General features: G+C 35.5%; 1 protein-coding gene, 1 long non-coding RNA gene and 1 pseudogene across 5 annotated transcripts in view; 1 reads left to right on the top strand and 2 right to left on the bottom strand.

Annotated features, from left to right (window-relative positions):
• LOC133089852 (uncharacterized) overlaps positions 1 to 3,474 on the bottom strand; it is a 355,571-nt gene extending 352,097 nt beyond the window's left edge. Inside the window, exon 1 of the long non-coding RNA XR_009700753.1 lies at positions 3,431 to 3,474. This is a non-coding gene — a long non-coding RNA (uncharacterized LOC133089852). The remainder of the gene's footprint in view (positions 1 to 3,430) is intronic.
• Positions 3,475 to 3,599: 125 nt separating this feature from the next.
• On the top strand, positions 3,600 to 16,055 carry NUDT12 (nudix hydrolase 12). 4 transcript variants are annotated; one of them, XM_061188037.1, is made up of 7 exons: positions 3,600 to 3,731; positions 6,125 to 6,336; positions 7,227 to 7,813; positions 11,024 to 11,191; positions 12,271 to 12,384; positions 14,627 to 14,826; positions 15,794 to 16,055. In XM_061188037.1, the coding sequence occupies exons 2-7, from the start codon at positions 6,131 to 6,133 to the stop codon at positions 15,902 to 15,904; spliced, it is 1,386 nt and encodes a 461-aa protein (XP_061044020.1). In that variant the 5' UTR covers positions 3,600 to 3,731; positions 6,125 to 6,130; the 3' UTR covers positions 15,905 to 16,055. The 4 variants fall into 4 exon arrangements, with proteins under 4 accessions (XP_061044020.1, XP_061044018.1, XP_061044019.1 ...); XM_061188035.1 differs by having other exon boundaries at positions 3,600 to 3,874; XM_061188036.1 differs by having other exon boundaries at positions 3,615 to 3,680.
• A 1,445-nt stretch (positions 16,056 to 17,500) lies between these two features.
• Positions 17,501 to 18,161, bottom strand: LOC133089850 (acyl-protein thioesterase 1-like; annotated as a pseudogene).
• Between the last annotated feature and the right edge of the window lie 8,122 nt (positions 18,162 to 26,283).

Here is a 26,283-nt window from a genome sequence, read left to right as displayed (position 1 = left end):
CAACATTCACTAGCAGGGTACCAAAACTAAACTAAAAAGTTTAAGCAGCTAAAAGCAGCTAAAACTAAAAAGTGCAACAAAGGGTCCATGAGGTCTTAGAGGTCTGGTAATAGGGAGGGATAAACCATTTTGGAAATTGATGCAATGGATGAGCAGAGAGAAAACAGTGATTTCAAATTTGAACTCCAAACTATTTGACTCAAAGGCAATCAATCCAAATTCCATGCATTGATTTGCAATAACACTGACTCTAATATACAAAACAAAAAAGAATGTGTTCCAGGATGAGTGGTAATAGTGATTTGTTTATTTAATGATGGTTAATCATTCTCTCAAGTTATGCAGAGGAAGCTAACTACTATATAACAGAGGTTATGAATTCAAAGAAGGAAAAATCCTTGTCTTAGTTTAGTTTTGCCCAGAATCAAATCCTGAGACAAGGATTCACATGCAATTGGTTAACTAGGAGGAAACAATAGTAAGGGAGGGAGGAAGTGAGACAGGGAAGGGAAAGCAAGCAATAAAGGGTTGGTTATTAATCAAGTGTCCACAGTAGATAAAAAGAACCTAATCCCACTGGGGGAATCTGGTAGCCAGTCTAGAACAGTGTAGCCAGTGTAGTGAAATAGTGAGAAAGGCTGAGGAATTTATATACTCACTCACGTCAGTCATCAGCTTAGGGCTGCTCCCAGGCAGTATTACTTATCTGGCATTGCTGATCTACTGAGCAGGAAGACAAAGTGGGCTTTGGTGACAAGAAAAGGCCCTCAGGCCAAAAAATAATAATAATACCGTTGCTGGCAGCTGGAAGAAAGGCTAGCATACACTGAAGTGGCAAGAGAAAGGGAATGCTGGTAGTAAACTGATAATCATATGGTCAGGAATGATCTAGAAGAACAAAGAGAAGAGGGACTTGAGATGGGCTTTGAGAAATGGGTTGGATTTAGTTAAGGGAAAACATTTAAGTTAGGAAAAGTGGCCTGAGCAAAAGTATTGAGGAAAGGAAGAATAAGACGTATCCTAGGTCAGTTATAAGCCAGTTTGGCAGGATCAGAGAGACAATTTATACAGAATATTCTTGGGAAAATATAGCTAAAAATATATACTGGGTCCATATTAAGGAAGGTACCTAGTGCTAAGCTAAAGAATTTCAACTTTTTATCCTAGGTACTGAGGAACCTTTAAGTTTCTAAATGGGAAAGTAATAAAATGAAAACATTATGGCATTAATATCTATGTTGGTAGCATTACTGCCCTTGGAATATAAACTCCTACTGGATAGGATCTGTATCTATTCAACTTCCCTAAAAGAGGATTACATGCAGAGAAGTATTTAGTACCCCATTAGCAATGAGCACCCCAAGTACAAAGGCTGTGGTATCTAAATACCATTTCTTACTAAAAGGAACCAATGCTCCTTGGAGAAAGGGCTGAATCCAGGGATGTGCAGAATATTTACAAAATCAGTCTAAAACATTTATGTTATGCCAGAAAGGAAGTAATCTATCAAACACTACAGTGGCCTGGTCAAAAGAATTCAGGAGCCCACTTGAGCGAGTTCCCACTGGCCAAAGAAGAAACAATTTGAGCATTAAAGTAATAAATATTATAGAAATATATTAAAATTTTTAACATCCATGAGTTCGTAAATATACTTAAAAACCTGAAGGTGACAAGGGAACTAACTCATGCTGAAAACTAGGAAATAAAGGAGAAAAATCTCATTTATCTTACTCTTCCTATAAAAACTGTACAAATACTTAAAAATGTAAAGTTCTTTATTATAAAAGAATTTCTGTTAGTAAAGGTAGAATTAATGATCAAATAAGAATATTGCCATTTTGCACCTCCTAATGAAATCATGGACATAGCAATCATCAATGGCTGCTAAAACTATTAGCTAAAAAGGCGAAGGAGAATTTATGCTGTTTATCATAAAACTTTATCAGGTTGACAACATCTGAACCCAATAACCAACCATAACATGACAGAAAGATAACCAGATAGCATATGTCTCTTAAAGTAATGCAATAAGAAGTAAACAGTAACACCTATGAAGTCTTTTCAGGGGAAAAACAAAAAACCCTCAATCTGAATAATCCTGTAGATTTAACTACCAGTTTAAAAAAAGACAGGAAAAAGGACATCATAGGTATCCATACAATTTGCAAAATTCAGAATGTGCGAAATTCTACAGGATCATTATTTTTTAACAAATAGATTGCAATAAAAAAATTAAACGGGAACCTATATATTTAAATACATCAAAAGTAATGTGGAGACTTTGTTAGGTCTTGATTTCAGTAAATCAATTGTAAAATATGGAATAAAATTTAAGACAATTAAATTTGACATCGAATGTCTCTTTTATGATATTACAGTACTGTTAAAATTTTAAGTGTACTAATCATATTGCAGTTATGTTCTTTTTAAAAGCCCTTTTATATTTTAGATATATATTCATAATCCAGAAAGCTTAATCTTATATACTTATCAATAAAATAATATGATGTCTGGAATTTACTTCAAAAGAATCCAAAGGACTGGGAAGAGGGCTATATATTAATCATTGTTTAGCTGATTTATATAGGTGCGTTCGTCAACCAACTTATTTAAGATATGTTTGAATACAGAGATTGGGTATTTCAAGTGAGTTAAAGTATTTCTGACCTCCTGCCTCATCACTGAAATCATTAAAGACTGAAGCCAACTACTCACAGAAAGAAACATAGAACAAAGTTAGAAAAAAGTAGTTATGAAAGTACAATGTCAGCGGGCATGTAAAAACTTCACTGAGAAAAGAACTTCCAATGCCTAAAATCGGGGTAGGAAGCAATGGTCAACCTTGAGACTCCTTAACTGCTACTGAATGCCAAGGGGGCAATTTAGTAAAGGAAAAATACCTGATCTGGGAGTTAGACGACTAACAACGCCGAGCTTTGTAATTTCGAACTCACTTAACTTGTGTAGGTTTTGCGAGTACGAAAACACGGGAAATTAAATAAAAAATAACAGTAACAATAATAATTGCGTTGTGTGTACATATGTTATTCTATTTAAACTTCACAACAACCCAAGGAGGTGTTGTGGACGATTGACATAAACTTTTTAGAGGACTACTTAATGAGGTAGGCATCAACACATGGTCCCATTTCTCATATGAGGTGATTGAGGTTCGAGGCCAATAACCTGTTTAAGGTCATATACTGGAACGACTTGGTCCAACCAATATTCCAGGTTTATCTAACAAGAAAGAATGCTTTGAACACTCCAACGCACTGAACTATATCCGAAAGAAGCTTGTGGGGGTTAGATGTGAAATTCTGGAGAACTTAAAACCGTTTCCACAGACCTACAATTTTTCATCGCTCTACACATCTCGGTCTCACCGGGAAAAAAACAAAACCAAACCAAACAGCCCTTCACTCACCGTTAGGAAGCCGGTCCTCTCAGCTGGGACCTCCTGCCCCAGCTCCCCAAAGCCTCTACCCGCCAAGCCCCGGGCCTTCTCGAATCTCTCAGTCCGTGACCTTCAAACTACATCTCCCATAAAGCCGTGCGAGGACACCTGCCCTTCGCCGGAAGTTTGAGAGGCTCCATCCGGCGCCGGGAAGAGCGAGCGTGGGGATTTCCCGGTTCTTCGACTACAACCTGCTTTCTTCTATCCTGGTCACCTGTGGGTTAGTAGCAGCAGCGGCGAGTTAGTCGGCCCAGTGCCGCTTCTGGAGCTGGTAACCAGTTCTCTGTGCTCTCGGGTCTCCGCGCTGTCGGGCCCTGCCCTGCTGGGTGGTGTGGCGCAGCCTCGCGCTTGGACTTGCAGCCCGGGCGCCGGGGACGGGGCTGGGGACTCAGCCGATCCAGCGCAGTCTTTGAGGTGGGGAAAAAGAAGTGCTGCTTCATGTGTGCTTTCACGTTTTTAAATAAAAGTAACCTCACAGTACTGCCAAGGGAATAAACTCTCAAGGTATTTGACTGTTTGGAGACACTGGAGAGACCGTGCAATGGGTGGCGCTTGGTCGGTTAGATGGCCCTCTTGAACGCCCAAGAAATAATGGTCAGTGACTTAAGTGACAAAGCTGTATTTGAGGTCTGCCCTGTCTCTTGAGCCATGTGACCTTGGACCAGTCAGGGGCACCGGGGTACACATCCGTAAAAGTGGATGTTGGTTTGGCTAAATCTAAGACTCTTTAAACTCAAGATTCTTTAAAATGACTTCTCAGGATAGTCCGTGTTCTTGGACAGCAAGGGCAGCATTTAGCTAACTGAATCACCTCATCCTGCCTTCAAATCCTTACCTTCAGGAGAACCTGACAATGAGAAATGAAAAAGTAAATCAAACAGTAGAGGTGGACTTTAGACTTTGTGTGCTCTTCTGGAATAAGTAATGGTTCTATTTCTAGATGGCTTTTCTGCTGAGAAAGCTAAAGGAGAAAGTGTGCATTTTCCACTTCTTTTCACCTGAGAATACTGTATGCATAAGCATTGCGCTGGGGGTAGTGAATGGTACTATATTTTTGGAGGCCAGTTTTGCAGTCAACCTGCAGTGAGTGGGCTGTGGAGAAGGTAAGGAAGTGATCATGACTTAAATATTGCCTGAAGTAAACCTAACTGAAGAACCTGTATGATATGATTTTAAGGAAAAGGCAACTTTAAAGGGAGACCATACATGAGTCAGTATACAGCAGTACAAAATAAAGTCCTGAAAAGTTGTAGCTTTTGCTATTCATAATATTTTTAAAGCATTTAGGAATCTTAATATGAAGAGAATGGTGAAGTAAATTCTAGAGTAAATCAAAAGAAATAAAAAATTGTTTTCTAATCTAGAAGTCACTCCTACTTTAAGTTGTATAGAGAATTTCAATATTTTGTTTCTATTCCTGTGAGTAGTTTTGACCTATTTATAGGTAGCAGAAAGATATAAACAGGTAAGGTGAATAGTCACAAAGCCCACTTTTTTCTTTTAATATTGTCATGCTATTCCTACTACACAACTGATCAACAAAATTGCAGTGTCAGAACCCTAGAGACAACTGCTGTCTAAAATTATGGATTATAACCTTTCTTTCCCTTTAGCCTCAATATCTTATGCTCAGAATGGTAGAAACCTAGTTAGAATCCCAAATCTTTTCTTAATAGAATTTCATAGAAAAAAAAAATCATACCTTAAAAAAAGTATTTTGAGATGTTTATAGACAACTGAAATATGAACCATTTCCACACACACACACAAAAAAGCTCAGTTTGTGCCCTACCACATTCAGTCCATGATTAGGCAACATTTATTAAAAGGTATGGAACAATTATTTTCTTTCTTGCTGAAATAACAGAGTAACAAAGCAGACAAAGTTAATGGTTTTAAAAGCTTCTGTGATTCAAGGATAGACAAAGTGACCAATAGAACAGTGTCCAATAATAGATCCAAAATATATGCTCGTCTCATTTGTGACAAGGATAATACTGCAATGTAATGGGACAAAGATAGTGAATTCAAGAATGATGCTGAGTCAAATGGATTATCTATTGGGATAAAATGTATCATGACCCCTACCTCACACCATGAGCAAAAATCATTCCCTGATGGATTAGCAGAATTAACTATGAAAGGTAAAGCAATAAATTTTTTTCATGTAAAACGTAGCTTTTTGAATAGGATCATAATTTCCCTGAGAGGACAGATCTGTTTCTAGTACCACAGAATCTAAGAATACTACTTGGCATCTGTTGAAAACATCTGTCTTTATTTCTGTCTGCTTGCTTTAACTCCCCTCATGCCCTGATCCATATTGAAGTCCGTCTGGTTTGCCTGAAATACACTTTCCTCTTTGTAATGTCTTACCTTATTCCCCCTCCCAATGATGTCACCCCCTTCAACTGTATTCCACCAAAGTTCTTTATACATTATTTTATACATCCCCCATGTTGAATTATATTTAAAATTCTCAACTGATAACAGTTTTGAAATGTATGCTGTGATGACAGTTGACTACTAGTTACCTTTTTAAGAGTATATTGTTTTAGAAACCGTAACTAATATTCTAATTATATCAGCACCCTGATAATGTTCAATCATTGATACAAGAAAGCAATTGCAAATGAGTTTTTTTTCCTGTTTTCCTATTTTAAGGAAGAAATGTCTTCTGTAAAAAGAAGTCCAAACCAAGAAATTATATCCCAATTTCACTATTCAGCTGCAGAAGGAGATATTGCCAGGTTAACAGTAATGCTCAGTCATTCTCCATCTCTTCTCAATGAAACTTCTGAAAATGGCTGGACTGCTTTAATGTATGCTGCAAGGAATGGGCACCCAGATGTTGTCCAGTTTCTGCTTGAGAAAGGGTAAACATTTTAGGCTGTACCACCTGAAGGAGTGTCTGGTTTAATTTCTGGATTACGCATTTTCTTTTAAATTTTTCTTATAGCCATATTTAAAACATTGGGCTTGTAAATAACTCATTGAACAGTCTTGTTATATAATAGCATAATTTCTAATTAAAAACTTTTAACTTTTTTTAATTGGGAAATTAACTCTTCATACTTAACAGCAAAGAAATTGAGTTAAATTAATTTTTTTCTCCCAAATAGAATGTGTAAATCTACCCACTATGACTACAGAAAACTCCTTGTAAAAATTTAATATCTCATTATAGCACATAAAACGTATGCTTTTTTTTTTTTAATTATGTTATTTTTGGCTGCATTGGGTCTTCATTGCTGTGTGCAGGCTTTCTTTAGTTGCAGCGAGCGGGGGCTGCTCTTTGTTGCGGTACGCGGGCTTCTAACTGCGGTGGCTTCTCTTGTTGCGGAGTACGGGCTCTAGGCATGCGGGCTTCAGTAGTTGTGGCTCACGGACTCCAGAGCGCAGGCTCAGTAGTCGTGGCGCACAGGCTTAGCTGCTCCACGGCATGTGGGATCTTCCCGGACCAGGGCTAGAACCCGTGTCACCTGCCTTGGTAGGCTGATTCTTAACCACTGCGCCACCAGGGAAGCCCTGCTTTTTTTATTTTATAAATAATCTTCCAGAAATTTTAAATATCTGCTGTCTCTAACTTTTAATGATTTATGATTATTTCTTTTACCTTTCCATTAGTATATTATGTGCTAAAACAAAAAGAAATATATGCAGTTATTAAATAGAGGGACTATCACGTACATCTGGAAATATTTTATTGTAATAAATACTGAAGAAAATGTTTCTTTACTATTTTATTTTTTGCTTCCATCCATAGGTGCGACAGATCCATTATCAATAAATCAAGGCAGACTGCACTGGATATTGCTGAATTTTGGGGTTATAAGCATATAGCTAACTTACTAGCTAATGCTAAAGGTGGGAAGAAGCCTTGGTTCCTAACCAGTGAAATGGAAGAATGTGAAAATTATTTTAGCAAGACACTACTGGACCGGAAAAGTGAAAAAAGAAATAATTCTGACTGGCTGTTAGCAAAAGAAAGCCATCCAGCCACCGTTTATATCCTTTTCTCAGATTTAAATCCCTTGGTTACTCTAGGTGGCAATAAAGAAAGTTTCCAACAGCCGGAAGTCAGGCTTTGTCAGCTGAACTACACAGAGATAAAGGATTATTTGGCTCAGCCTGAGAAGATCACCTTGATTTTCCTTGGAGTAGAACTTGAAATGAAAAAAGAGTTATTTAATTATGCTGGGGAAGTCTCACAAGAAAAAGATGCGTTGGTTGCCTGGTTTGCTTTAGGTATAGATCCTGTTGCTGCTGAAGAATTTAAGCAAAGACATGAAAATTGCTATTTTCTTCATCCTCCAATGCCAGCTCTTCTGCAATTGAAAGAAAAAGAAGCTGGTAAGAAGTGAACACTGTTTACTTGTATTGGTAATAATCTGATTTTTGGTACTGGATTGAAATTGCATGTATCCACAATTTCTAGGAAGCACACTCTTTCCAGGAAGCAATGAAATTAGGCTGTCTTCATTAGAAACTTCCTAAAGTTCTCACCATAGAGGACTACTCTCCTGGGTGGTTACAGCAGTTTTAATCAGCCAGGCTTAGTTTCCCCAGAATTAACCCTAACGCATACTGGTTTCACTTGATTTTTTAGTGAATGATTATTGAGTGCCTGCTGTACACTGAGCATAATGGCAAAGACCTTGACTGTTTTGCTTTGCTGTCTGTTTCTTGCTGTGCCAGTTCATGTGGGGTCATATATATCATGGTAAGAATGAGGGATTTTATTCTAAATTCCATTTAAATGTTATAACCTGGCCTAGGTTTCAAAAAAAAAAAAAAAAAAAAACCTCACTCTGGCTGCTTTGTAGATCATGAACTGTAGATAATTAAGTGTGGAAGTCAGGAGTCCTATTAAGAGGGGACTGGAGATTACAGTAGCCCAGGTAAGAGATTGCAGTGGCTTGGATTAGTGGAGTAGAGAGAAAAGGAGAGTTTGCGATATTCAGGAGGTAGAACTGATAGGGCTTGAACAGTAGGTTGAGACTTATAAGTGAGAAAGAGATGCTGGTAACCTAGACTACGTCTGAGTTGTTAAGATGATAATAGGGGAGATGGTGGAAAAGTGGTACATTCAAGATGTATTTTGGAGAGCAAATCAGTGGTACTTGCTAATGGAGTGGGTATGCGGTATATAATAATGAAAGAAAAGATCAAGAATGACTGCTAAGTTTGAGACTTTCGTAATTTGGTAGATAGTAATACTCTTTCTTGATAAAATAATATAGAATGATGGGTAGAGCGAGGGAAGCAGGACAGACTTGAAGCAAATCAAGATTTTCGCTTTGGGCATGTTAACTTTCAGAGAAGGGAAATAGAATCTGGAACTAAGGAGAGGAACTGGAATATACCTGTATGGCAGTCATCAACACAAAGGTGGTATTTAAATCCCAGGAAATTTCTGAGATTACTTAGAGAGTTGAGAGCAAGCAAAAAAAAAGAACCTGAATCCCCCTAAATTTAGAGGTCAGATAGAAGGAGAGGAGCCATCAAAGATGATGTTGACAGTGCGGCCGTAAGGTAAGAAGAAAACAGGAGAATGTGCTCATGGAAACCAAGAGAGGAAAGTATTTCTTGGCGTTAGTAGTCAAATATACTGAATGCTGCTGAGAATTTGAGTAAGATGACAAAGATTTTTTTTTTTAAAGAATCTTTGGTTTGATAATATGAAGCTGTTGATGAATTTGACGAGAGGCGTGTCAGTGGAATAGAGGGTATATTACAGTAGACTGAAGAGTTAATGGGAGGTGAGGAAGGGGTCACTTCTCAATGTCCACATTCTCTTAGGCGATCTGGTAGGCTCTTCCAGAGACTTCTTAGCACTCATCCCAAAATCTGGGGTGGTATGTTTTATTCCCCACATCTGTGGAAAAAACACAACACTTTTAAAAAGAAAATATCCTTTCTTTGAAGCTGTATATATAATTTTAAGATCAAAAGGATCTTTAAAAAAAAAACTAGCAAGGAAACTGAGGCTGTTTTACTCAGCTGCTGTGTAACCTTACATAGATACTTAACCTCTGTCTGCCTCAGTTTCCTCCTCCCAAAAATGAGGATAATAATAGTACCTACATTATAGTGTTGCTCTAAACATTAAATAAGATAATGTATGTAAAGATCTTTGCCAGGTGCTTGACACATAGTAAGTACTCAATAAATGTTAGCTTTTTGTATTGTGATGATACTGAAATAATGGCGATACCTTGAGGTAAATTACATAATACACAGTAACAAAGCAGGCAGGTATTTAATGTTGTCTATGGTTCACTGAATTTCAGTGTTACATTTGTTTTTATTTATGGTTTATTAGTTTCATTTTTCCTAGTTTAAAATGTTGTTATTGCTGTTTCTGATTATTTTGTTTTTTCCAAAATCCTTAGACCCAATAATCTATTTTAGGAGAGAGAGGTTTTGTCAGGCGTTTGAAATGTAGCATTTCTACTCTTATTGCCCCAATTCTAGTGTTTTTGGTCAGGCCACATTATTTCTTTTTTGAAGTATCAGGGTAAAGGCTGTAGACAAAGTGTACATATTCTAAGATTTATTCTATTAGGCTTTTTTGTCATAAGCAAAGTTAATCACAAAAGTTGTAAACACAATATTTTAAAAAATTATTCTATGTAGTTTCTAGTTGTAAACAGAATATGTTCCACAGTGACACAGACCAGTATTGTCTTAGTCCCAAGGAAAGTAGAGATGGGTTCTTACAGTTTCCTAGTAATATTGTCTTTATGGCCCAAATCTAAGTTAAGAACTGTCTTTGTAGTGTATTTTTATAAAAGTCACTATTGTAAAGTCACTATTTGTAAAGTCACTATACGCTATAGAGTCATGCATATCCAAAATTTACAAATCACCTATAGTAAATGCCGAAACTAATACAGTGTATACAGATGTTAGTACATCTATCTTTTTTTTTAATAAATTTATTTATTTTATTTACTTATTTTTGGCTGCATTGGGTCTTCGTTGCAGCACTCGGGCTTTCTCTAGTTGCGGCAAGCGGGGGCAACTGTTCTTTGCGGTGCACGTGATTCTTATTGCAGTGGCTTTTCTTGTTGCAGAGCATGGGCTCTAGGTGCGCGAGTTGCAGTAGTTGTGGCATGCGGGCTCAGTAGTTGTGGCTTGCGGGCTCTAGAGTGCAGGCTCAGTAGTTGTGGTGCACAGGCTTAGTTGCTCTGCGGCATGTGGGAGCTTCCTGGACCAGGGATTGAACCCATGTCCCCTGCATTGGCAGGCGGATTCTTAACAACTGAGCCACCAGGGAAGTCCCAGTATATCTATCTTATATGAGAGTTATATGAGAGACAATATTTTATTAGTCCAAATTAAAGGTAAATCTAATTTTCATTTGTCATCTGTAGAATTAAATCTTTTACTTTAAAAGAAAGATACAGATCATAAAAATAGGAATAATAAAACCCTTGATCACACAGCTATTCAGAAAATACAGTGTACATCTTTATTATGACCTAAGAACATTTTACTTCTATATTAATTTGTTTACAGTTTGTCACAGAAGTAAAACTTCTTTTGCTTCTCTCGTAGGGGTTGTAGCTCAAGCAAGATCTGTCCTCGCCTGGCACAGTCGATATAAGTTCTGCCCAACCTGTGGAAGTGCAACTAAAATTGAAGAAGGTGGCTATAAAAGAGTATGCTTAAAAGAAGACTGTCCTAGCCTCCATGGTGTTCACAATACATCATACCCAAGAGTTGGTAAGCCTTTTCTTTTACAGTGAAACCTCAGCCTTCTGGAAATCTTAGGGAATAAGGCATTCTGGAAAGACAAGATTTTGAGTTGCTGAGGGGCTTACCTTTTTATTGAAAGCATGTTTAATTTAACTATTAAGACTATAAGTATTAAAGTATTACGTACTTTGATGACTTTTACTACCCTTCTTAACCCTGGGTTAATCAGCATGAATTTGATGTGTTGAGATACATGATTTCAAAAACCCACCATCTGGGTCCACTTAGTGGAGAGGGAAAAAAAAGCCCTAATAGTCAAGTACCTGCTTGTGGCATCACCAAAGCGGTAGAGCCTGGAGCTAGCTTCTCATTACTGCTGGTGTCTGCCTGTACTTTCTCTCCTAATTGGTGCTTTGAGTTGGCTGTGGATTTAGAAATCTAATAACCCAGTGCTTTAAAGTTGTGTGAAAAAAGGATAGACTCAGCAACACCTGAGGAGGTCTCTTGGGAGTAAAGTGCATGGCTTAGTGACATATGTGTTTGCTGCTCAGGAGCCTTTTACATTTGATTACCAGTTCTCAGTTGTGATCTAGTGAGGCGAATTTACTGAATTAGTGACTTCTGGAGAGATGAACTATTATTTAAAATAATTTTTTTTAATGGATTAAACTCAATCATAGAGCCACATTAGCTTTTAAAAACATTTTGTTAAGGACTGCAATGTAAAGAATAGGGAAATTCACTACATTTGCTATGGTAAAATTTGAATTTTCTCCATGCCATGTATTACCTACTCAAACTTCTTTCTAATTAAAAAATAAAAATAAGCCTAGCATACCATAAATACACAATGAATGTTGCTATTAAGATGAGAAAGAAGACAAAAATGATCTTTCTTTAGCTTACTGACAATATTCTATGCAATTTTCCTGAAATACTCTGTCTCCCGGCAGAAAGAAATAGTCTCTTGTAACTAGACAAAAGTCTTGTTCTTACAGGAGATACATGTTTTTATTATCCTACTAGACAGTGACTTTACACAATGAGTCTAAATTATTTTTTCCTGTCATTCATACATCTGATTTTTTTTTTTTTTTTTAAAACAGATCCAGTAGTAATCATGCAAGTTATTCATCCAGATGGGACCAAATGCCTTTTAGGCAGGCAGAAAAGATTTCCTCCAGGCATGTTTACCTGCCTTGCTGGATTTATTGAACCTGGTAAGCCTTTTCTTAATAATTTTTATAGTAATTTTCATTTAACTTATAATTTCTAAATAAAAAGTTTGGACGGCATTTGAGAAATAATCTCTGATAAATTATCATGTTATAAAACTGGGATATTTTAAAATATTTTCTGTGTATTTTAGATGATATAATTTTTATTTTTACCAGTGGAATAGTTTTGTGTTTTAAAAATTCATTATTTGCTCTTTCATATATCTTTCATATATTGCCCTTACCCAAGGTATCTGCATGATTTACACCTCACTTCCTTCTGTACTAGGCTCAATTGTCACCGTTTCAGAGAGGCCTTCCCTGATAGCCCTAAATACATTAGTTAGCCCTATACCCTGCATGTACAATCCCTGTCATCCAGTCTGGTTTTTCCCTACAGCACTCATCAGCACCTAACATGGTATATATGTATGTATTTATCTATTTATCTACCTATTTATTTGTTTATTATCTGCTAGTACCAGAATGTAAGTTCCATAAAGGCAAGGACTTTGGTTTATTTATTGCTCTATCCTAAACCCTTAGAGCATATGCCTGATATGTTGTAGGAGTTCAGTAAGTGTTTGTGGAATAAATGAATTAATATATCTAATTAACACGTTTAATCTCAACTTCCAATATTAATCTACATTGATAGATAATAATAGTACTAAACATATGTAGTGCCACACTTTCCCGAAGGCTTTGTTTGTATTAAATCATGTGATCCTCATACAAGCTTATAAAGTAGGTGGTATTTCAGCAGTTTTACAGATGGGGCACTAAGGCACAGGGGCTGAATAACTTGCCCAAGATCAAACAGCTAGTAAGTGATAGGGCAGGGATTCAAACCTGGGCAGTTTGGCTCTGAGTCCATGCTGTTAATTTCTATGCTGCCTCTAAGTAGCTCTAGGTCATTTTTTTTTAACTGCTGTGTAGCCTTCCATTTATGAATATTCTGCAATTCATTTATCCATTCTGCTGTTGGACATTTAGTTTATTTCAAAGCTTTTACTATTACAAACAACACTGCAGTGAATATTCTTGAACTACTCCTTGTACACATTTGTAAGGAGTGGTACAAGCCTCCATAGGGTGTATATCTGAGAGTAGAATTGCTAGCTCATAGAATATGAGCATCTTAATCTTTTCCACATATTGCCAAGTTGTTTTCTGAAGTGTTCCTACCAACCTACACTCCCTCTGGAAGTACATGAAATGTCTATTATTCCTCATCTTCACCAAGTTAGGAATATCAAGATTTTTATTTGCCATTCTGATGGTTATGAAATGGTGTGTCATTGTCGTTTTAATTTTTATTTCCCTGCTGATGGAGCATCTTTTTCAGATATGTATTAGGCATCCAGTTTCTTTTTCCCTGAATTTTACATTTTTATATTCTTTGCCTATTTTTGTTTTGGTTGTTGATCTTTTTTTCTTATTGATTTTAGGGGTTTTTAAATATGTATTGTATGCTAATCTTTATTTAGTTTGGCCTTACAAATATCTTATGCTAGTCTATGAGTTATCTTTTCACTATTTTTTTGAATATAAATTAATTTTAATATAGGAAATTTACCAATCTATTTGAAATAGAAAGCTGTATTTAAATAGCAGAATATTTCTAAACTTTCAGATAAATTTAACTTAGAAACTATTCCCTTTATTCTAATTCTCAGTTTCAACAAATCAGAAATATAAATTACATTTATAGGCATTACTTTATTATAGCTGGGTCAACAATTATATAGAGAAAAATAATCATTTGGTAAGAGAAAAATAATGAGTTTCATTGTATGCTGTTTTTAAAATTTTAGTTTTTAACTCTTTGGAAAAGAGTTATCTGCAATAATTGTTTGACAACATAAGAAAAAAATGTTTCGAGATTTTAGTGAGGAAAAGGTTAGATACATAAACAAGATAATATATAAAGTGTTTGCATAGTGTTTAGCCAACAGTAAGTAGGTGCTGGATAGTCGTAGATGTTATAATTTTTAAAATATAACAAATTTAGACCTTTAAGAAATGAAAAGTTTCTTGGCATTTGATTCTGTAGGTAGTCATATACTTTAAGAAATAATGTTTCTTGAATTCCAATCTCGTTTTAGGCTTCTGCTTTCTGATTCTTTGAATTCTTTCTTTGGACTTTCTGTCCAAAGTGTTTTCCAAATGTTTGAACCATTTGGAGCACAAAATGTCCAGGGTATGTTCATCAGCTACTTGTTCTTTTGCCCCATTTGATTAGGTGAGACAATAGAAGATGCTGTTCGGAGAGAAGTAGAAGAAGAGAGTGGAGTCAAAGTTGGCCATGTTCAGTATGTCTCTTGTCAACCATGGCCTATGCCCTCCTCCTTAATGATTGGTTGCTTAGCTGTGGCAGTGTCTACAGAAATTAAAGTTGACAAGAATGAAATAGAGGATGCCCGCTGGTTCACTAGAGAACAGGTGAAGTTCAATTTAATTTCCTTCTTCTATTGATTCTCTGACTGTATTGGTTTGGGCATGTAGCAAGGATACATGTTTTCAACAAGTTGAATGAATGGCTATGGCCCCCTCATCATTCATGGATTACAATGTAATTGATGTGTCCACTGTTAACTCATTCTGTGAGATTCTTCTAGTAATGATGATTCTGTGCCATTTTCTCATTTCGCATGCCGTTCCTTGAGAGTAATGATACCTTTCAGTGGCCTTAAAATGGGTGAACATTATTTCAGAGATGAGAAGCAGGAATATTATTATTAGACATATTTTAGTTTGTAGCATTAAAGCAAGTAACTCAAAAAATATCAGTAAAAATGCATATAAGTTTTGAAAAGTTCTGTTCATTTTAAATGTACTTGACAAGACTGACGAAACTGTATAACAAAGATACACTCACAGAACTTTTTAAAACTCATCCTTAAGTAATACAGTGAAAGATAAATTACTTGTCTGTGTTTTGTATAACCCAATGTCTTTGTATAGAAAACAGATGGATACTCTACAGTAGCGAAGACCTGAAATCCTTGGTGACTTCGCTTACACAAAATTAATTTTATTTTATGCTCAACCTCAAAAAAAGTAGAAATTAGATTTTTTTTTCAGAATTTTATAAAAGGATAAAAGGGAATTTTTTCCAAAAGTTGATTTTCACTTTGAAAATAAATGTGTAGCATATACTTTTTCATAACCTTATTTTCATCAGGAAAAATGTCCTTCTGGAATATTTTAAAAATTCAATCACTGACTCAATGAAGCAACTAAAAATAGTGTACTAAATTTTGCATGTTGAATATGGATGTTATTACTTTCTCCTGTTGTTATTCACTGTAAAAGTCATTACATTTTAGTTGAATTGTATAAGCATAGAAATAGTATTTAAGTATGACAGTTTTAAAATCCTAATACATTTTATTGTGGTGTATTTTAGGTTGTGGATGTTCTGACCAAAGGGAAGCAGCAGGCATTCTTTGTGCCACCAAGCCGAGCTATTGCACATCAACTAATCAAACACTGGATTGGAATGAACCCCAATCTCTAAATCAGATAACTAAACTTTGACTATGTCTAATTGATTTCTTTTTTTTTTTTTAAGTCAGAATTAAATTTTATTTCACACTGATAGAAACCGTGAAAAAGATTTACATTTTCCCACATTACAGCACAACATTTCAACGGAATATTTCTTGCCATAAATTAGATCTTGCTGATATGTTTGAAACAACAGTTTATATTCTTCAAGATAAAAGCAAAATGACTTAGTAAATGATTATTTAAAAACTGTAAATCCAGACATAAACATATGGCTTCATTATTAACATCCTATACTGTCCATACGAAATAGTTTCCATCATCAAGTAGCACCCATTTATAAAGTATTCCTAATGGTGTTCTAGTCAGTTGGGATACAGCAGAAAAATTAACAACAGTTCAGAAATATCAAGCGTACATTTTTGCTACATATTAACCTGGGTGGTGACTACTCCATAAAAATCTATTTAAAATCAAATAATTGCTACTTTTATGTTTGCACAAAAACTAACTTAAAAAGATCCTCTCTGACTACAGTGAAAATTTCAAATAAGTCCATTGGCAGATAAAAGTAAAGCAGATTCTTTGAATGGATTGTTCATTTCCTACAGCAGTCGGTTTCAAACCTATGTGCAAAATAAGTAAACTAAAACTCTATGCTACGAGGAGAATCATCTTAGAGCAAATCATCTTAGAAATTACAGTTTGTAAGATCAGTCTTAAATATTTCAGAACATACTAGAATATGACCTAATTATTCTTCCAGATAATTACAGAAAAATACAACCACAGAATTATTCTCGTTACCTGGACTGAAGATTCTAGTAGCTCTGCAGGCCTAAACTGCAGACAAAGGTCCAGTTTAAGAAGTAGTGCAGAAACTCTGAAGCGATGTCTGGTTTCTTTCTACAAGTATAAGTACATTTTCAATGCCATCATGTCTGTGATTCAGAATGTCAAATTACAGCATGTATTGACAGCAGATGTTTATGGCAAGTAGGCAATATATTTGGTCTGTTATGAAGGATAAAAAAGAAGAAAGAACGTTATTTCATTTCTAGAGAGGAAAAAGAATATTAAATAGAAATTATATTCAGGAAAGAAAAACCTGGTCCCCAAAATAAAAGGGCCATTAATTGAAGACAGCAATATTACTCTTTACTGACACTTAGGAGCGTTATCCCTATAATTAGGAATAATGTAATAACCCATTATTACTATGTATTATAATCATTAAGCACATATGAACACATACATAAAAATGCAGATACTGCATGGTGACTAATTTGGGAATAAGTCCAGAGTCTAAGTCACAGCATGCATAAACTGTCTTAACTGCTCATTTATACCTGAACAAGTTTTCATTAAGCATACTAATAATTTTCAAGTGATGTAATAAAAAATCTGGTTGCAGTATTTTATTATTTTGCTGAATTACATTTGGGAGAAAGAAGCTAGCTGCTTCACCTATTTTAATACTAGTATATTCTGGATCATATTATACATAGAAACTTAACAGATCATAAATTTCCCATGAGGAGATTCATTTAGTCTGTGTCATTGGTGTGTATCTGCAAAACATTTTAACACTGCGAACATCAGGTTTCAAGATAGGGCACAGGAAAAAGTTTATACTCTACGACGATGATGCTGGTGTGCACTTCTCCACAAGGCCTCTTAGTGACGTCAATCAATGGGAGGTAGGAGTTTATCAATGAACTGCTTGATATCCATCGTTTCCTGTTGACATGAACTGTGCACGCCTCCAGAGGTTCTGAAGGTTACATTGGCTGGATTTACCAAGGTTTTCAGCCTTTCAGCAGTGGAGAACCAAACACTAGGGGAACTAAAGGATCCAAATCTCCATGGCACTGAAGAACTGAAATGTCTCTATTCACGCCACTGATAGGACCCTGTGGAAAGGAAGCTCGCAGCGGCAGCCAGCAGCTGAGAGCGGTGACGCAGGCCAGCTCCTGCTGTGTGGTCAGTGCCCTGTACAGAGATAAAGCTCCTCCTTGAGAAAATCCTCCCAAAATAATTCTGTTAGAAGGAATGCCATTCTTCACCTCTTGCTCTATCAAAGATTTTACACTTTCTGCTGCTTAATTCCAGTTTCATCTTCCTGTGAATCTGGTGAAAGCCCAATAATGTCAAACCAAGTAGGCATGGCCACGTTCATATTTAATGTTACAGGCATAACCGGTCCTGTGTCTCCCAATCCATGAAGGAAAAATCACCGCAGCGGTGGCCTTCCGGACGGCAGGCACGATGGCGGGCAGCGGGGCCGACGTGTTATTGCCGCACGTACACCGGCTGGACCCACCGCGCGTCCGAAGCAGAAGGCAGTGCGAGCGCCGAGTCCCGCCCGCGCACGGGCGCGCGCTCAGGCGCGTGCGCGCCCACGCGGCGCCGCGCCGCCCTCCGACCCCGCCCTAATTGATTTGTAATCACATTTATTCCTCAAGTGAGATTAGAAATGTTTAATGCGCTTTAGAACGTCACAACACAAATATCATACTCGGTTTTTGAAATATTTTCAAAATGTACCTTCCATCTTAACGATAAAATTCATATTTTTAAAAATTATAACATTGCCTCAGATTTTGTTAAAGCTGAGTCAGCATTCTCTGAACTTTCTCGGGGTGGGGGGGGGGGGGGGAGAGTTGTGCTCCACAGTTTTATCTCACAAAACCGTATTTCTAATAAGAGAAATGTTGTAAGGAAGTATGTTCTGAAAATGTAAATAAACCTAAATTTCAGCACCTCTTGTAAGCATTAGACCATTCACTAAAGTTATTTTTTGAGAAATGAGACAAAATATTTTTAATGAATTTTGAGCTTGATTTTTAATACTTTCGTTATCATGAAGGTCCTTTTGGTTGTCAGTAGCTGATTTTTGCTCATCTTCCCATTATAGTCCACTTTTTCTTCTGGTTCCATTGTTCTAACAGTGGCACTGTTACAGTGTTACTACTAGTCTGTTTTGATCAGTGTTAAGAATTTTCTATTTTAACAACTCTATTAGTGAGCACTATACCACACCCTCAGGGAAGGAGAACTTAAGTGAGAGAATACCATTGTGTCTGGGACCTCCTTCTTAAACATAAAATTAATTAACATATCTATTTGTTAGCTCTACTCAAAGTTGTTCTTAAGACAAATCAGGAGTCTCTGCTTTTTCAGTGAAATCAAACATACCTGCAAGGAATTCTTTTCAAGGTCAAATATTAAATAAAATCCCAGATAGATTTCATATTTAATAAAAACACGGGCTTATGTCATTTTGTGATAAGGGAATGTATCTTCATTAGGGGAAAATTATATAATCATTACTAATAATGTTTATTAAACTCAAATACATCTTGGTTTTGGCCTTATTTCAACACATTCTAAGAAACGTTTATTTAATAAGCATATCTTAGAACTGAATCAGTAAGATTTTAGAGAAAATAAACTAGCATTTCACAATTTTGCAACATAAAACTCATATTTTATAAGGATGTTTTGAAATTGTTTTAAAAGGTACTTTATAAATGTATAAATTTATATAATTTGGCTCTTTACTATTCTATGTTGGAACTGGAAGAGAACTTAAAGACAATATTTGTAGTTCACTGCCCTTTTTTTATAGATAAGGAAAAGGAAATCCTGAAAGGTGAATTTAATTAATTTATCCATTAAAGGTGAATCGATTAATTAATTAATTGGTGAAAGTCACACAATTACAACCACTTACAATTGTTAATACAATTAATTATCATTATAATTAACTTAATTACAACAGTCTGTACTGTATAACCCAGTGCAGGATTCTCCCTCTAATAGGAAGTTAAAACTATTACTCAAAGTATATGTGGGGTGATAAGAAGAATAAATTTAATTTACCAAATCCTGTTAATTAAAATTTAGGTACTAAAATTCATTTAAATAATACCTTTCTTAAACAAAACTTTATTTTACTAATGAACAATGATTTTCTTAGTAATTGATGAAAATATTGATATCAGGACTTTAGACAAAATTAAGACTTACATAAGACATTCAGATACATAATAAAATTTGCGGAGTAACTAAGCCTGTGCGCCACAACTACTGAGCCTGCACTCTAGAGCCCGCGAGCCACAACTACTCAGCCCACATGCCACAACTGCTGAAGCCCACGTGCCTAGAGCCCATGCTCTGCAACAAGAGACGCCACCACAATGAGAAGCCTGCGCAGCGCAACAGAGTAGCCCCCGCTCGCCACAACTAGAGAAAGCCCATGCACAACAATGAAGACCCAACGCAGCCAAAAATTAAAAAAAAAAAAAAAAGATCTGAATGGACAAAAGGCCTTAAGGAGGAAAACAGAAAGGCTTCTGGGAGAAACTATGACCGAAGTTCAGATCGTTAGGTATGTAAACCAGAAAAACATACATATCAGACAGTAAATAGGATTGCTGCAAATAGAAGAATTTTTGGCATTCCAATTTAGATCTAGAATTTCGCCATATTCATCTTTTGGTTGTATTATTTAAATATCTTCTGAGTGCACTTTTGAGACTAAAGTATTGAAATGCCAGAAAATATTTAGCATGAAGAATATAAAGCCTTAGTTTTAATTCAGGAAGCATTATCCCAGATATAAGTAATCTGAAAGTTCCTTACATTGAAATTTTAGGGAAGAGTTAATACACATTTCTTGGATATATGGAACCATTAACGGAAAGGAAATAGTCTAATGCCCTTCAAAGGTTTCTGAACTACAACTGGTGGTTATACTGAACGGGGTCTGATCTTTTATAGCTCAAAGACAGCCTGTGATAGGAACAATCTTAGACATATGGTATATTAACATGTGATAGCTAAATTTCTTTGCACCTGAATTTTCTATGTAATTTGTACTTTGACACAGGGACCTACTGCATAGCACAGGAAACTCTGCTCAATATCATGTAACAACCTAAATGGGAAAAGAATTTGAAAAATAGATACATGTATATGTATAACTGAATCACTTTGCTGTACACCTGAAACTATACAACATTGTTAATCAACTATACTCCTATATAAAAAAAGTTACAAAAATAATTATTCAACAGTTAAAAAAAAAATTGAACTACTTAAGTATACAGAAAATGATGTGCCTTGATTATTACAAAGTATAATGACTCGAGGTTCAGTTTTACACCAAATGTACTTTTAATACTTACAGATTCTAAGATTACATCATAAAATTCCAGGTTTTCATAGTGTTAGGATAGCCAAGTAAAACATAAAGTATCAACAGAATGTGATTATAAATTTAGTTTTGGATATTTAATCCTGTACTCAGGGAAAATCAGCATCTAAGTAAATTATTGTTTTAATAATTATTAAACTGCTAACCTCTGAGAGGTGGATAACCACTCGCAGATAGAAGGAATAGCCAAGAAATGTTAGAGGTTCAAGTGCAATGATTGTATTCTAGTGAAAATGAAGGTAACAATACATTAAAATATTTATTTGTTTATTTTCTGCTTTGTGTGTTATGTGTGGTTTTTTAATATGTTTTGATAAATGTTTTCTGAAAAATGGAAAAAGCCAAATTTCAGTCATCCTCCTGTTTAGAATTAAGGATGTGTAAACAAAAAATACAAAAACCTATTTAAAAGTTGCCATATTTGGAAGCCTTAAATTTTTTATTTAAATCTTTTTAATCTTCTAATCTTATAGTTTGGGGTCACATATATTTGTGTACATATATACACACACATATATGTTTTATATATATACACACACAGACTTAATATATACACATATATAATATAGTTCAATAATTTTTTATCTTCAGATTTAAAGTTATATATCTAGCCTAACATCTATTTTTATTACTTGTCTAATGTTACCAGTCTTTGCATTTTTAATTTTTCATTTTGTTGGAAAAATGATTAAGTAACTTTTTCAAAGATAAGGTTAGGGACATAGATGAATACAGAAAAGAATGGAGCAACAGAGGGTGAGACCATGAGATAGAAGGAGAAAAGATAAGTTTGTTAATAAGCCAAATAAACTTGATTAAATCTCGTAAACAACAGTAGACATCTAGTCCTAGAACTGTGTTACTAATGTGAATATAGCAAAATACTAGGTGAGACTGTTCTATAAAACAAATCTATTAATTATTTACAATAAAATGTCTACAATGCAAATTTTATTAGGGGTGAGAACCAGTTACTAGGTTCTGAGTGTGTGTGTGTGTGTGTGCACGCACGTGCGAGCTCGTGAACTGGGAGTGATGGGTGATGAGTAAAATTTATGTGCTGCACTTAAAAGGGCCAATTTTCTCTTAGCAGAAAAATGTCTAGGACAAAGTAATCCAAAGTGCAAAATTAGGAATGTCTGTCTACAAATGTAAAAGATCTGGGTCTTGAGGCAAACCAGAAGCACTTGCAAAGGGGTTAGAAAGGGAAGGCAGAAGATGTTGACTTCAGTGCAGATGAGAAGGGTGCTTGATAAGGGGGCCAAATGCTTGGGAGCTTTGACACCACAGGGACGGAGGAGAGGTACAGAGACATGGTGTATTTTGAGGAGACAGGAATAATACTGTTGCCAAGAGCCTGCATCTTCAAAAAGAATCTCATCAGTCAGGAGAGAACTGGAAAGGACTTGCTTGTGAAAATAAACTTAGTACTGAAAATGATATTTTTTCCTACGCTATACCTTGTCCTTTTTCTTCCCAGGACACTTAGTTAGAATTCAAAACAGCTTCTGAAAGGGGGTGTGCAGTTTATTATTATATACAATAGATTTTTCAAATAATTCCATTTATTTGCTCAAAGTAGAAATGGTCAAAAGGAAAGTTATTTGAGTAATAAGATGGCATGAGAAAAATGGGTAATCAGCAGCCTGAATTCTTTTATATGGGAAAATCTTTTCAACTGTAAAATAAACACTTGGTAATGTTGATTGGGCTAACAGGCAAATACTATTTTCACTGAAGGATATCCACATATAATTGTACTAATTGGTGGAAGTAGCACTTTTAACTTACCTTTATTCCTTCAAGGATACATTTCTTTTATTGCTAAGCAGACAGCATCATACACTGGACAACAGATATTTCTCCTTTTCACAATTCCCATTATAATGATGCTCTACAGAGTAGTGGGGTGGCTTTGGAATTTTAAAACAGACCTTAAGTTTTTCCTAATGGATACATTTTTCTTCCTAACTAGAAGTCTGATAAGAGACAAACTGCAGTATAAAGAATGAAAAAATATCCTGGCTTTCCATTCCTGGGCTCATGGGAACTATACCAGACCAACTCCTTGTCTCACCCCTGATGGATTAAGAACATTCTTCTAACCACTTAACTTGTGAGGTAGTTCCATTTTTAGTAATGTGGAAGTTTCACCCAGCAGTAGAAATTGAAAATGGTCCTCATATCTATTTTAGAACAGAGTAAGTGGACAAGTGATCTAGTCTGAAGTTTATTTTTGTTTACTTTTTATCCTGCCCATTTTACTCTAGCCCGAAATTGTACTCTGTTTGGAGGAGTGTGATATTTTGAACACCTCAGTACAAGTACCTTATAAATATTTATTACTGCTTTCAGACAGCAGTGAGCTGAAGTCATCTCCATCAGTGGGGGTAAAAATGTTTTAAAATGCCGTTTATCCAACTGCTTTGCTGCTAAGAGTTACTTTGCTTTTTTGCTGGGTTTACTTGTGTTTATGAAACAAGTTTGAATACTCTAGTGCCAAATAGTTTGGAGGATTTGGAACTCCAAAGAAAAGATGCCCCAGCAATGTGTGCAAATTCAAATCTCCGGGGCTGTGTTGGTGCTGACCATCATCTGCTCTGCATTGTCATAGTGAGGGCTTCAGTGGGAATCTAGCCATGAGCGGGAAGCCAGTAGGAACTCCATGTGTTCTGGGATGACAGGAGAAAATACAGACATATCTGTGTGAACCTCAAAGTTTTCATGGCTGTAGAGCTATCTAATAATGATTATTTTTGGAAAATACTCATATTATACAAATTACTAGGTTTGTCATACTGACCTTTTTCTTTATTTCCCAGCCATTTTACACATCTTCATGAGTAATAAGCATATTTTTTCATTCTATTATGATGATATATTTATCACATAAATGCTTTGTTTTGTTTTACACCAAAAAGGGCACATAATTCTCCTTGTTCAGTATATCTAACACCAATACTAATAAATTATAAATTCAATTTAAATTAAGTTTTCTGGACTTTGTAAAAGTTATTTTTTGCCTGTTCTTTCCAATGTATTTCTAATAACTATGGATCCCTATTTACAACAAGTTCCTAGGAAAACAACTCTAGTTAGCTTATTCTCATAATACTAATAATGTTTACACAGGACTTTATATATTGAATATTAGCAATTATTATTTCATTTTATCCTTAACCCTATGAAATGCATATTAATATCATTATCCCCATTTTACAGTTGGCTAAAAGGGATTAAATTTCTCAAAGTCACATTGTGAATAATTAGAGGAGCCCAAGTAGAAGAGCCCAAGTTTGAATCCAAGTATTTTCACTCCAAACCTTTCATTTTTCCAGAGCTATCTTACAGAATTTTCTTAATAATGCTGCATTGACAAAAGCACATCTAGTCTTAATTTCCTCCTTCAATCCTTGAAAATTTGGTCAAATTCAGGTTGGGTCTTCTACTCTTGTTACTCTGCACATTTCTGCAGGATCTTCACTACTTACTTGGTTCCCAAATTGTATCTTCAACTGTCTATCAGACATGCCTACTTGGATATCTCAGAGCCTCCAAAATACTACATGTATAAAATTATCTTTTCTTCCAAGCATATCCCTGCTTCTGTATCCCTATTTTAATAGTCTTGCAATTACTCAGCATGGAACTTTGGGTATTGTTATCCTTAATTTGTCTAATTTATCTCTCGCCCTACCCTACCCCACAGCCAAACAATCTCCAAACCCTATATCTTTTTCTTCTCTTCCTACTTCAGATTTTATTCCCAATCTATTCTTCACACTACAGCCAAAGGAAATCTTAAGGGGCAATCTTTTCTAGTCTTTCCCTCACTTAAAATTCTTGAAAAAAGACTCCTCTTTGGACAAAGGATAAAGTCTTATTTTCTTAGCAGAGCAATTTACCTCTGCAGTTTCAACTCTCATCACTTCCCTTTCTTCCAGCCCCTTATGTACCACAATTGATGTTCTTGCAAAAAGCCACAAGACAAACATTCTAAATTTTTATTAGGCATTAATAACATTCATTAAGGATCACCTGAATAATTATGATCAATATCATGTGCTACTAGTTTAAATAGAAATGTTTCATTTATTTAAAGATTCTAAACTATGTTTTCATTGATATATTCATAGGACTTCAAAAATTCTAAATCAGGGCCTGTATTATTTATCCCAGTTTTACAAAAGAGTACGGTTTTACAAATGAGTCTAGGAGAAGTCAGATGACTTCCCCAAGGTCAACATAGGATATGAAAATGGGACTCACATTTAAATCTTCTTAATCAAAGTCTACAACCTCTACCATACCGTACACCATACTGCTTCTGCCCCTGAATTTACCATACAAAGATAAATGAATGACTTTATAATTAATCCCATCCATGTAAAGAGCCCAACTAGAGCATTTAAGTTTTCATTTTTGTCTGGGTTTCTTCCACTTCATTTGCACCACGTGAACATCATAGCTGTGTTTCTTGTATGCCCCATCCAAGCACTTAAGCCACAAAAGCACACAGTGCAGCATTGTTCACTAAAAGTGTATGTGAAAATAAGCAGACTGTTAGGAATGGTTAAGACAGATAATAATAGAATGATTAAAGGATGGTAGCTCATTCCTGACACTGCATAAGATTAAGTATGCTAATCAGATTTTGGATTTAGAAAACCCGATAAATCCCAAGTAGAACAGGACAAGGTACTCAAATCTTTACTTCATTTGCTTGCCTTTCAAAATACATATTTGCATTTTATCCATGTCTTCTTTAGAGCTGAAGAACTTATGAAGGCTTTACCCAGGTGAGCTGATTATATGTTCCTTGTACTTTTTACTTTTTTTTTTTTTTTGCCATTTTGAATGAAATATTCCCTATGTTAATTCTTGCTATCCTAAATTAGTTGCTTAGCAAAGGATAAAAGCAAAGGGAAAATTATTTGAATGTTATATATGAAGATAATTTAACAACATATTTCTTTCCAGTCATAAAAAATCTAACAGCTGTTTGTAACTTGCTTTGTTACCAAATAGGATGGATACACCCGCCCCCCCCAAAAAAATTCTAAATAGTCAGTATGCTTAGGCCTCTTTGATTTATGCTAAGAAAGACATCATATGCACATTTGAATAGCCACCATCCATATCCTAATTTGGTTATTTGAGATAAATTG

This window comes from Eubalaena glacialis, chromosome 4, assembly GCF_028564815.1.
Source record: "Eubalaena glacialis isolate mEubGla1 chromosome 4, mEubGla1.1.hap2.+ XY, whole genome shotgun sequence".
Lineage (NCBI taxonomy): Eukaryota > Metazoa > Chordata > Mammalia > Artiodactyla > Balaenidae > Eubalaena > Eubalaena glacialis.
This window is presented reverse-complemented; position numbering and strand designations above follow the sequence as displayed.